Here is a 13,762-nt window from a genome sequence, read left to right on the forward strand (position 1 = left end):
CAGAAGGAAATCGACTAAGACAGTTTAGCCCCAAGTCTTTGTAGTAAAACATGTCTATCTTTGTCCCAATACTGTATCTTCGAACTGTGTTAAGCCATATTCTTTTTATTGTACTGCATTTCATGCATTATTATTTTTCTTATTTATTTTAACCCAACCTATTTTATAAATTCGAACCGATTATTTACTGTGGCGCTATGCAACTTTTATGGCACTGGATGCCGAAATAAAGTTTTATGATGATGATGATGAGTCCAGACTGATGCCGCTGCCAGATCCAGCAACGCCACCTACACCTGAAGCCGTGATCCTCGCTTGAGTGTGATGACCCCGCAGGCCCTACGCTGCAGCAGCCCTGCCGAAGTCTGCAACTCCGTGAGTCCCAAAGTGCCACATCACCGACGTCCATGACACCCAACTTCGCCGCCCCACGTCGTGACTGCAGGCTACCAGGTCCACCAGAAGTGCGCAGATCCAACGCTTTGCACTAACGTCGCCTCACCTCGCCTCCACCGAGCTGCAGCAAGGACCAGACACCTATTTATGATGCCTCTGCTTCTTCGACCTGCAGCACCAGAACCGACACCACATCGGATCCAGCAACGCCGCCATCCCTGACTCCATGCACCGACTTGTTTCACTCATTTTCACTAGGTACTGTACCTGGGGGTCCGTGTGACTTTGTGACTGGCGCCATTAGCGTCAGATTGTTGGGAATGACTCTTTCACGATGCTGTGATAACACCAATTCGAAGCATTTGTATTTCTAAGCACTATATTGAAATGTAATCTTTTAAAAATTCATAACTTTGTCTCTCTATGATGAATTTGTGTCATTTTGGTCTTGTTTTGCTCAGATAAATATTGGCTATTTCTCTAACCTAACCTGGTGTTCAGTCATTTGATAGCATTTTCACTGTGTTACTGTGTGTGATGGTACAAATACTTTACACATTGTTTCTGGGTTAAGCCTTTCAGCTCGTGCCAAGCTACTGAGAGAGCGTAGCATATATAATCTATATTAACATGATATGTTTATGAATTAATGTGTGATAATGCCGCATAGAAACTGTAATAGTAATTTTGCTTAAACGTGCACCTGAAATGTGATCACAGGGAGTGACCGCCAATGTATACGTGGACTGATAATGATGACTAAAATGTTTATTATTATTATATTGAATGAGTTTTTACTAATTATTAATGATTGTATTATTAAATTTGTGCTGAAATCTTTGTAGGACTTAAGTTAGCATGAGCCGAAGCTTAGCTGCTTGGCTCTCATATTAAATGAATTTTTTTCTATCTTACAGTATACTGACTCACAAAAAGACACAACCTTTTCTTTTTCTTCAATCTAGAAGACAAATGTAACCATGCTAGATCAGTTCCCATGCAAATTTCCGTTGCTTGTAGAATGATATTAAAACAAAATGAAACAGTGTAGATTAATGTAATGTACAAGGTCATTCAAGCCGGTGAAGACAATGGAGCTACTGACCAAAAGATGCGCAAGGAATTACAGAAAGATGAAATCATACCGGACGTGCCACCTCTGAAGATATCGAACAGGAGAACCAATCAAAGACTTATAAAATAAAATGGAGTGAAAGTTAGGTGACCTCATGTGTTTTCTGATAGGTTAAAGATAGTGGGGTATAGCAAATGTCCAATAGAATTTTGGGGGAATGTACAACGAAAAAGGGATAAAAACCCATGACACGAAGAGCCATTTAGAATTAGGTAGGGAATGCTATTGATTTTGTCCAGAAACTTTGTCACTCTGATTGGTGACTTATTGGTTCGCTTAGAACCATCCTCGTCCTTAGATTTGCCCAATTTACACTTTGCCTCCTTATGAGGGAAGTGCCCCCTTTTTGCCCCAGAGCTGAGTCCTGACTGATGGCGATTTGACTGATGTCCTGAAGACGAAGACTGAGCCTGTACGCTGAACTAAACTTTGGAGGGTAACTTCGACAATACAATTGTGATTTGTCTGTTTGCTTTTCCTTTATAGGTACCAACTGCTTACTTTTGACAGAGACCATAGTTAGATGTTTTCCAAATTGATGTTCTAAATCGTTTTGCATGAAGCCCAACATGCTAATGCTAATCAGTGGATAGGACAGGTGTTCACTAAACTGGCGCAAATAGACAAACGACCAAAGCTATGCTTTGTTGAACGTACGTTTTATTGACACTCTGCTAAATTAATCTATGTTCACGCCGTGTTATGTTCTGATGTTTGTGATTCTCGCCTTAATGAAATCTTACCAAAGTTGCCATATCTTGACTATGCTATTATGTTTCTTGGTTTTGAGATTAACGCATCTGCTCTTAGATTTGTAATCAATAGGGAACAAAACTCATAAAATTCTACTAAACTGGTGTGGTTATTCATGGCTGCAAGGTCATGGTAGAATCTTGAATTGATTAATTACTTTGACTAAAGTGAAATGTATTGTTGTGATAAATATTGATGACATTATTGACGTATTGATTGACATATTGATTAGCTATCTTGTCCTAAGGTGTCTCTCAACTGGGTCAAAAGATTCATTGGCCTAAAACGAGCCCTGATGTGTAATAAATTATCATAGAGGGACGCGTTAACACTACCAAGGGGGTCAGTGTGGGTTAACCGGGTGTGTTTCTCCTTTGCCCTGACTAGAGAGAGGGGCCGTGCTTGGACAGAGGGTAAACTGACTGCCAACCCTAGACCCCATTACTAACAATGCTCTTTCTCGCACCTGGCAGCCAAGGCTTGGAACAACCTCCCCCTGCACCCCAGGACCACTCTGTCCTTCCAACAAATCAGAATAAAAATAAAACCCTGGATGATCGCATGATCATACCTCCACGCAGCAGCATGCAGCTCCAGGCCTTGAGTCCCTCACGGGTGATTTGCCGCTCTCTATAAATGTTTGATTGATGTGTGGGGCCTCACACGTGCAACATAGTAGGAACACAGATAAAAGGCTAAAATCCCAGTGCCTAACATGACTATAGGTGTTAATCCTGTTCTGTGTGGAGGTGAAGCATAGGGAAAGCTAGTCTTGGGTTAAGATTGACGTGAGTGAGACAAAGAGAGAAAGTCACGAAAGCTGTTGTTTGGCATATGGAATCCAGCCTGAGCAAAATGAGCTTGGAGGATCTCTAGCGTAACACCACTAAAGCATATTCCTACTCCATCAAACTAACGAAAGAGAAATATTGTGAATTGCATTTTGTAGTATGTGGGTGGTACTTATGTAGTACTACATACATAGTGCAAAATGCAGTTTGTGAATCAGACTCTTGTAGTTGAAGATTAATCATTGAAGATTGTGAAGTGTCTTCCATCAGGAAGATGACAATAATAGGCCCTGAATCAGGCAGATAGGTGAGATGGAACTACTTTGGTGACAATGGGAATTAGAGGGTCAAGTTGACCTGAAGTCAGTTTGGCACGCAGACTATTGCTTGTTTTTTTTTTATTTTGTCTTCCATCGGAGCGAGACACCCTTTGCTCTTTAGCCTGCCCTTGTTTCTGATAATTCCTTGGTAATGAAAGGTGAAAGCTGGACTATTTGCTTGACAACAGAAAAGTGGATTATCACGCAACTTCCTTTTAGGAGGAGACCCTCTGGCAAGGAAACCTCAGTGGTAACAAATTGTTAATTTCTCATATATTTTATATGAACCCAGATGGGTTGACTGAATTGTGATTTCTAGGCAGCCATTGGTGGTGGCTGTCTGCATATCACATAAGCACCAGTGTGGAGCCAGGAATCTTCCACTACCACTCAGACACATTCTTCTATGTCTTGTGCAGCCTCACTATTAGATATTTGCCTAGGATGGTGTAAAAGGTAGGCTGCCTGCTTATAGTGCCCTAGTAGGTAGATAACTTTGAAAGAGTATTGCTGTGTCGTGCAATCCACAATTTAGTATTTAGGGGCTGTCTCAGTGATAACCATTCAAAGAGTGAGAAACCAGTGGTTTGTAGTTGGTGGACATCTGGAAATTGTGCCCGCACAGATACAGGTGGAAATGCCTGCATCCCCATGTAATGCAATAGATTACTTCTTTATCTGAGAGTACCTATCTATTGTAGATGTGAGAGCCCTACTGGCACATATGAGACCTGGGCCCAATCCCCAAATGATTGTTTCTCTAAGCGGAGAGCACCTAGCATGGAACTGACACAACTCATTCCGCTTGGTGATGTCAAAATATTGGAACATGAAATCTGCAGACACCATTATTGGTAGCCCCAAAAGCATATTATAGGCATGTGAATTTCAAGAGGGACATTAGCATTTCAGCACGAGATTTCTGATGAATCTATCACATTAAGTGACCATGCCCAGGAAATGCACTTTACACTTACCACTACAGCTGATTTAATGTCTTGAACTTTGATGAGTCAGATTGTGAGTTAGATAGCACCACGCCTGCCAAGCGGCAAATAAGTCTATGTTGGGTTTGATGAACTCATATGTTTTCCTATTGAGCATAAGACTACAGTCTTGCAAGCACTTAGTCACAGCTTGAAGGTGAGAGTGGTGTTCTTCTATGGTTTTTGTATGGACTAAGTTTATCATCACTCACCGAAGCCCAGAACGGATGTCCCTTCTTGTATACAGTTCTGGGATATCTCTGCAGCACTGTATATGCTGAAGCTCAGTCTTTTGTACCTTCCAAGTCGTTAATGTGTTAAAAAGGTACTACTGTATCTTGGCTCTAAGTGAAGGTGTGTAGATGATATTATGGGTTTTTGGAGGTTACTCATTCCTATTTATTTTAGTGACCAGTTCATCAATAGGGGGTGTGATGTGGCTTTCATCCTTGGCAGCAGTGTTAGAAAGACGTATTTAGAGGCACCCCTCATCTGGTGCAATCGGTTTCCTAGTTGATATGACGGGAGATCCATGGAGCTGGGCACTCAAGCTTTTCATTGATACCAGCCTGTTCAATTCTGTGAAAGGCTGTCTCCACTTTTGTTTGAAAATAGAATGTTGTTACATGTCTCATTGCTATAGACTGCACCATGTTATCAATATGGGAGCATACCATCTTGTCTTTAAAGCATGCTTTTGAATAATGCTGAAACGTCTTGCAAACACTGATACTCAGTGCAAGTTTGATGAGGCAAAGTTCCTCTGCAATGCGACAACCGAGAAAATTCACTGACTACGTTTTGTGGCTGTTACCTTGGTGCATACAACACAATCCTTATTTGCTATGTGAGTTACAAATACCCCTCATGTGGACGAGTTGATAGGAGCAGTCAATGTTGGTTACAGTTGTGTTTTTGTTAAATTTTGTCTGCTGGCCTTGCACTTACCTCTTTTATGAACTATATATTTGGAATCCTCATTTAGGGGCATATTTATATACCATTTGCGCCGAATTTGCATCATTTTTTTTACACAAATTTGGCGCTAAACTAACTCCATATTTATATTTTGACACTAGACCCATCTAATGTCAAAATATTAGAGTTTGCATCATTTTTTAGATGTGTGAACCTACCTTGCGTCAATGAGATGCAAGGTAGGCGTTTCCATCCAAAAAATAGTGCTAACCCCATATCCCCATATTTATCCCCCCATGCTAAAATGATGCACGGGTGGGAGGAGAAGCTAAATTGCACCATTATTTAATGCCTGGGTCGGACCAGACATTAGGGGACCTGTGGATGCATTTCCATGGTTGAATACCATGGAAATGGGTCCACAAGTGCCCTACTCAAGCCCCAGGAACACCTCCAACCACACCAGAGGGACACCACGGGATGGGGACCCATCCCAGGTAAGTTGGATAAGTATAAGTAAGTGTTTTATGTTTTAAATAAAGTGCCATCGGGGACCCAACTTGGAGCCCCTGCATGGCATAGGGTGCAATGGCCATGTCCAGGGGGCACTGGTCCCCTGTGCTGGCCACTGGGGTGGTGGGCATGACTCCTGTCTTTTATAAGACAGGCGTCAAGTGGTATGGATGATTTTGTATCAGAAAATGAAGCTAGGCTGGTTAGAGGCATTTTTTCTGCCACTAACCAGCCTAGTGTTATTTTTGGGTGCAAACCCCCTTTTTCCATAATTCCCCCACCCGGCTAAAGTAATTTTTTTTATGCTAGCCCACCGTTTGCGCTGGCTTGCAGCATTCCATAAATTTGGTGCCTTTCACTCTAAAATGACGCAAGCCGGCCCAATACTTTTTGACACAAAACTGCGTTCGCGCAGTTTTGATTCAAAAAGTATAAATATGGGCCTTAGTATTTAGCCTTCATCTAGATCAAGCCACTTAATATGGTTGATGAGCAATGATTTTTCATAGGGTCGGACCCTGCCTCAGAATGGGGTTGTGGTGCACTAAAGCCTATCTTTTCCCACTACTTCAAAGAGCAGTGGAGCACCACACACAAAGATGTGTATGCCCAACCCTTCTCAAAGACAAGAGGGGGCTCATGCTAACTGTGGGGCAACCGATACTAAACCTTGCTCTATGCATGAGTGCAGAAAGTAGGCTGTCACCAGGCAGGCACAATGTTGCAGAGAAAAATTATAAGAATGCCTGGATGCAGGTAAGTTCATAGATTACCCATATATCGTCGTGATGCAGGCTCCAAGCCTGTGTCTGTGCATTGTTGAAAACTCTAGGAGGTGTGTGCTCAGTTAAGGCCCCATGTGTCAAGTGCCTGGCATGTATGGATGAAACTTTAACATGCTTGTCCTGGCCAGCCACAATTATAAGCTGCTCAGGGTAATCAACATAGATTGCTTGAGCAAAACAACAACATTTACAACTTTCCATTGATTTGAAACGGATGCAAGAATAAGCAGTACAGATATGCTGCAAATCATTTGATACTATTAGTAATTTTAGTCTTCACAAGAACTGTGTGCTTTTTTTAAAACGTCTTCACTCTGGTTATACAATGGCAGGTGCAATACCAATGAATGTGTTTGGTGTTCAGTAAACATCCTTGTATCTGGAATGGACTCCTTGTATTTGAAATGTTCCTCTATTTAATACTTTTTAGATGTGGCACGTTTTAGAAACCAAATTATGCAGATCAGGCCATATAACATTGTTGACTTCTTACTATACTCCAGGACCCTCATTTAGAGGGTGGTGGATTGCCCAATCAGCAAAGGCTTTTGTCTCGGTGCTTTCATTGCACTCAACACAGGAACATTTGCTCAGATGGCTAAAGAGTTTTCAATATATTTAGCCCAGTTCGCAGAAGTTTTTGTTTTTCAAGAATAATCTTTTAAATCAGGAGTTTGTTCTTGAAAACCAAAATAATAAGTTTCCTCAATGGAAAGGGAATTTTCTCCCTGTGCATTGGGGCAATTGAGTTATTTCCCTTTTTGTGACGACCATGCTTCATATGGCATTCATGGATAGAGACATCTAGTAGTCTGGGTGCCCAGTGCTGCATACAGTAGTAAGACCATCACTATGACCTAGAGGCCCAATGCCAGGCAGTCCACCATATGAAAGTTTTCTCCAAGGTGAAGTAATTGAGGCTGTGTCTGCATAGCATGTGTTTCACTCACCTATAATTGGGCAGGGGGACCTTGAGTGTGGAGAAGAATATGAGCAGCTGATTTATAGTGGTCCTCCAGCTCTGACTAATTCTAAATACCCCCCCTGTTTTGGTCAGTTTTTTTCGATAGACTCCAAGACTTGTGCTAACTTTACAGTTTTCATATTTGTCCAATGTTTTATTCTTATTTCTTCAAGGTACTAGCCATTAATGGATGGAGCTTTGATTGCAAACCTTTTATCATTTTCAGTTATCTCCAAACACAGGTATGGTGAATAGGTCTGCTGGACAATTAAAATGTCAACCCAAAAGTTCAATATGGGTTATTCAAAACAGAGGCCCATCCATGTGGAAACTACCACGTACCTTTAACTGGCCCAGTCTAGTCACATTCAACAATAAGCCTGCATGCTCTATCCCAGTAAAAGGAAGTCTCACTAACTCAAATCCCTCCCTATCCTGTCTATCACATGCCTTATGTTCATAGGACATTTGCACATATCACTTTTCCTCTATTCATCCTGAGTAGTCTTACTGCCAGTGGATCAGCCCCAGTATTAAAGCAAGACATTTTTCCAAAGTAGGTACATTCTGAATTCATATCTCTTCCATAGACATCATTTCTGGGGTCAATGACAGACAGTGTCTTTTTCATGTTGGAACCCTAACCCATTACTCAATTGCTCAAGCTGATTGTCCATTTTGTGTCCTACACCATATATGTCACTGGACCACAGTTGTACTCTGTGGGAGAACCTCTCCTAGGAGTAGTAACAGTTTACCAAGTGGGCAAGCAGTTATCAGTTATCACTAAGGGCAATTAAAAAATATATATAGCTCAATGCAATAGAGTGACAAGTGCAAGAGGGAGAAAGCAACGCAGAGACATTTTTATTACTAAGTATAGCCTGCTGGTGTCCTCTTCGCCTGTGCTGGTGCACAAACAGGCTGCCTGGCACTAGTAACACACCTTTGCACCATGGTGCAGACAAGTGTGCATGATATCTAATATAGGTGTTGCACTGAAGTACACCCTTCCAGTACAAAATACTGTGCTGGAACTCTTTTTAAAACGTTTCACATATTGGGTGTTTACTGTACAGTGGAGCACACATGCAATGTGTGAACTGTATGGATGAATAAATATATTTCTCCAAATTTGCGCCTGCTTCAAGGAGACATTATTTTATGAAGCAAAGCCCACCCAAAAATGGCCGAGGCAGCAAGTTGTAAAAGATAATCGTTTGTTTGCTCTAAGTTTAAAAACTATATTCATGTTTGCTCCACTTGCAAGTGATTATTTGCAGAAAAGAGTATTGGCCTTGAGAAGTGTCAGCTTGAATGGAGAAGCATAGTGTTATACAACTATAAATAAATAAAATAAAATGAATATCCCAAAGTGTTTCAGCGTACGCCAGTGTCTTAAAAGCAATTCACTCTGTCTTCATGTAAGATTGTGACAGAGGTAGTCATAGTGTGCACATAATCTGTCTTTTTATTACAATTCTTCAAGTAATCCTGCTCTTTTTCTCACTTCCAGATGCACCCAAGCGGAAGGACCAGAGCAGCATTGTCCTTCCTGTCATCTTTGGAATAATTTGTCTAATGGGTACCATTGGGAACTGCATTGTCATCTACACCATCAACAAGAAACCCAAGGGGAGCCATAACATTGCTGACATCTTCATTGTGAGCCTCTCAGTGACTGATCTCCTATTCCTGCTTGGGATGCCATTTCTAATTCACCAGCTCCTAGGCCATGGGGTCTGGCACTTTGGAGCCGCCATGTGCACTATCATCACAGCTCTTGACGCCAACAGTCAGTTTGCTAGCACATATATCCTCACAGCCATGTCTGTCGACAGGTACTTGGCCACTGTCCATCCTATCCGCTCATCATATGTGAGAACTCCATTCGCAGCTGCAGCAGTGATTGTGGTGTTGTGTCTTCTCTCCCTCATCACCATCATCCCAGTGTTCATGTACACCCAGCTGATTGAGCTGTCGGACGGCAATGCCGGATGTGGAATCATTTTGCCCAACCTTTCAATTGACATCTATTGGTACACACTCTACCAGTTCTTTCTTGCATTTGTTATCCCTCTACTTGTCATCTGTATTGTTTACCTGAAGATTCAGAAGCACATATCCTGTGTGGTGGTACCATTGCCCCAGAGGAACTTCAGGGTCAGAACAAAGAAGATAACCAGGACTGCTGTGACAATCTGCTCTGCTTTCTTTATTTGTTGGGCACCATATCATATCTTACAGCTGGTCCACCTTAAAATTGCTGAGCCTACTGTTATATTCCTCTATGCATACAATGTGGCGATCAGCTTGGGCTATGCGAACAGTTGCATCAATCCATTCATCTACATTGTGTTGAGTGACACCTTTAAAAGACATCTGGTGAAGGCGGTCTGTCCAGGTCAGCAAGTCCGAAGGGGTGAGAGGCACGTCACCAGCGAAATAAGCCCCTCTGTCAGGATATGTTCGGGACCCACACAAGAAACATCCCTTAGCATGATGTATGCTCACAACATAGACAACTACATCTCATTATCTGTCTCGGTTCCTTGAAGCAAATATCATCTATCCAGAGACCCTGTTTGACACAAAAGATGGCTTGAATTTTAAAAGGATCCTTAGAAACTGGCTATCATTTATTTGTAAAGGCTTATCACTGAAGTGGGTTAAAAACTTCAGTGGAATACTCCGGATTTTATTCAGGCTTGCAATGTTTGAAGGATGGAAGCAAATCGAGAAGACATGAAAAGGTGATGGAGTAAATAAAGTATGCTGAAAGGGCTTTAAAACGAATGGCTTGCAAAGGTGGACCTTGACATACCAATGTCGTGAAGACATTTCTTTTAAGGGGCCACCCAGGAAACGATGTCAAAATAGATCTCAGAACCGCAGCTGACACCATCAAACCAACTTACATTCTAGAATGCATATTGTTGGTAATTGTTACTGACATTTTCGGCTGAATGAATTTTACAGACATATAGTTATCAGGTGTTTTATTTTTCATTCACAAATTTTGTATTTTAAAGATATTGAAAAGCTAATTTCAGTGGTTCAAAAATCACAGTCACGTTTTAAAATAGATGACGGCATCACATGATAGAAAATATCCTGTAGAGGATTAGTTTTTAATTCTGTGTGGTGCTCATTTTGAATGAGTTCAAAATATGGTAGCGTCTGAGAAAACCAAACAAGAACTTTTGCAAGTGTGGAGTGACTGAAAATAAATTCACGTTGATAAAAAATATAAATATAGTAGGCATCTATGAGCTCTGTGGGGTAGAAAGGACAGCATGGCTTTTTGAGCATATTTAGCTGACTGCCTTATTAAAAAGCGAAGGACGACAAAGCAACCAAATATTTAATACTTGCACACTACAAACGAGTATTTATCAATCTTGAAGTGAAATGGCACACAAACATAAAGTTAACACGCCCATGTTCGCACGTTTATACAGTATATTTTTCCGCTCCCCATCATTATGGGTCCTATCAGAGTAGGGACCTTCCTGCTGTTCCCAATTCAGGTCCTCTGTATCGCGGGGCGGACTATCCTGAGAAAACCAGCGTCCATACCAGCATGTTCATATTTCTATATCATAAACATTGTAGGAAAGACTGCAGAAGGGAGGTGTTTTTAGTCTGGGTTTTTGAGAGCAGTGAAAGAGACATACTTTACACATGCTTTGTAAGGAAATGAAATCATCATGGAGGAAAATGTGGTGTGGGTGGGTGTGGGTTATACAAGTAAGACCAGCCCTCAGCAGAGTGGCTGACAGAAACACTAGAATGAGTCCAGCTGGACTCTACACAGGGGTGACAGTCTATGCACGAGAAGAAAACGAGGGAGGAAGAAAATATTTTCCTTGTTCATATTTTCGGTGGCGCTGCTGAGTTTATTATTCTCTCATGACATGTACTGGTAAATCTGCAGTAGGCCTGTAACTTTTATCATATCATGTTTGATGTTTTGTTTGCTTGAATCTACAATAATTAAGTGTATGGATGTTTACAAATCTTACAGGGCTCCAATGCCGTTGGCTAGTTTCGCTCTAAAGAAATAGCATTTACATTCTTACATATTGTTTATGACATATTCACGCAAAAAGGCATCAAGTATTGTTACGCAATTATCCTCTAAGAGGCAGCCAAAAAAGTACAGCTTTCACGAAATGTTAGATTCTACAAATTTATAAAATACATGTTGAGAGTTAGTGAAATGCAAAAAGGTATTAGACTTTACTGACTAGCGTAGAGGTGTCTAATTTTCAGAGCAGGAACCACTTTCTAGAACTATTAGGAAGTCGTATTGACTAACGAAAATTTTTCCCCAATGTCTACCCTATTGCATGACAGGATCTTCTAAAATGGCTGCCCCAGTACATCACCTCTGCCTTCGGATAGCACTAAAGAAGAGGTAGAAACTGAGCGCTTTACGGTTTGGGCCATTGTAATTAGCCTCATATTTAGGCAAAAAACAGAGAATGTTATCAACCAAACTCCAACTTAAACAAGTGTTTAAAACTAGACGGAAAGTCTCTAATTAATTTGTTTCATAAAGTGCCTGTTTGCGAATATTCATATTGCCACAGCGGAACGTTGGTGACTCAGGTTCCCCTGAGAGAGAATATTCTAGAACTATGTGCCATGACAATCCTCATCTGCCCTTTGGAGGGTCAATCGAACTTTTTGTCATCCAATGAGAATGAGAGGAGCATGTTGGTAAACTTGGTTTTGTATGATGACTCAAGCACTTAAATTCGACCCTTCAGGGTGTCTGGGACTGTGAATTACATCACCAAAGTTGACTGAATCCTCCCATATCATCTCCAGCCAGTCAAATATCTGACAGGTTGTTCTGTACAACTCTTTGTTACAAGAGCCACGCCATAAAGTACACAAATACTGGCGTGTTCAATGAATGCATGTGTGTACAATAGATGTACAGCAATGCTCACAACCGTATGCTGTTGAACAAAGTGTTTTTAATGTGCTTCAAATAATTCTTTTGGGTGGGAGTATTGTCCTTTGGATATTTCTTTTTCTAATGTAAATGTGATGTTGAAATGTCCATACATTTATAAATTGTAAAACGTTTTAAATTCATTTATTAATGACTTTTTTAAATGGTTTTGTTTTTCGGAGTCTACTGTTTTTTTTGTGCTAACTGTGTTTGCATGCTGAGATTAGTGACCTGTGTCTAAAATGAAGATGTGCAAGGGTTGCCCAAGCCATTACTGAAGCAAAAACCCAAGGCACTTCTGCAGTAAGCCAGTGGAGTACAGATATTGTATCTCTGATTCAGTTAACACATTACAGATTATTCATCAGTTGAGCAGCATACGTGATGATGTCATGAAATAAAGTATAATGAGTCTTATATGTTCATGAATACTTAATTGTCTCTGAAGACGTGTACCTTCCTCGAAACTTTCTTAAGCATGGAGGTTTGTAACGGACTTAAAAAAAAATTCACAGCTTTGTATCATGTGAGTTCATGACCCAATAGGATGTAACATTGACTGGATAGTCGAATCAGCACTGAGGTTTATGTGGTTAAGGTTAAACTACAGATGGGACACGGACGTGATCCCTTCAAATTTGCTTTAATGTGATAAATTGAAAGCAGAATAGCCGCAGTTTATGGTATAATCCATTGCCCCAATTTACTGGTTAACCAGAGGTTATTGGTTGTTTTTGTTAATTCTGGCTTTTGAAGGCTCACTGAACTTCTTCCAGGTGCTATACTCCCTTTGCATGGCCTAACCGCCTTGCATATAGATGTCAGTAGCATGTTTTGGCCACACTGTTTTGTTTCTTTTTAAGAGTAGCTTCAATCAATGACAATACCTAAATTACACACTGTTTTTGTAAGAGCTGGACAGGGACCCGTTACTGGAGTTGCGTCCAGTCAAGGAGGCTAGTGCTTTTGGGCCATTAGCTGTCAGCAATATGTCTGTTTTGTACCGATTTTACTTAATCAGTTTTCGGGCCATTCTCAATGAGGGAGAATGCAGACAGCTCTTTAATTCCCGGATAAGTAGGCCGATCTCCATCACTGCTTTCTATAAACTGAAAAGAAACTGTGCACTGTCAGAGTATTTGTAGAAGGATACTCCCATTAAGTGTATGGCTGCAGCCAGACGGCACATCTAGCTGTTAAATAATAGGGGTGATAAAGTAAATTTCTAGGGAACA

General features: G+C 41.0%; 1 protein-coding gene across 1 annotated transcript in view; it reads left to right on the plus strand.

Annotated features, from left to right (window-relative positions):
• Positions 1-12,938, plus strand: part of LOC138260732 (melanin-concentrating hormone receptor 1-like) — a 195,539-nt gene extending 182,601 nt beyond the window's left edge. The window contains exon 3 of the mRNA XM_069209209.1: positions 9,078-12,938. Within this exon, the coding sequence (XP_069065310.1) occupies positions 9,078-10,117 (1,040 nt within the window). The 3' untranslated portion in view covers positions 10,118-12,938. The remainder of the gene's footprint in view (positions 1-9,077) is intronic.
• The last annotated feature ends 824 nt before the right edge of the window (positions 12,939-13,762 follow it).

The sequence above is a fragment of the Pleurodeles waltl genome, chromosome 10 (assembly GCF_031143425.1).
Source record: "Pleurodeles waltl isolate 20211129_DDA chromosome 10, aPleWal1.hap1.20221129, whole genome shotgun sequence".
Classification (NCBI taxonomy): Eukaryota; Metazoa; Chordata; class Amphibia; order Caudata; family Salamandridae; genus Pleurodeles; species Pleurodeles waltl.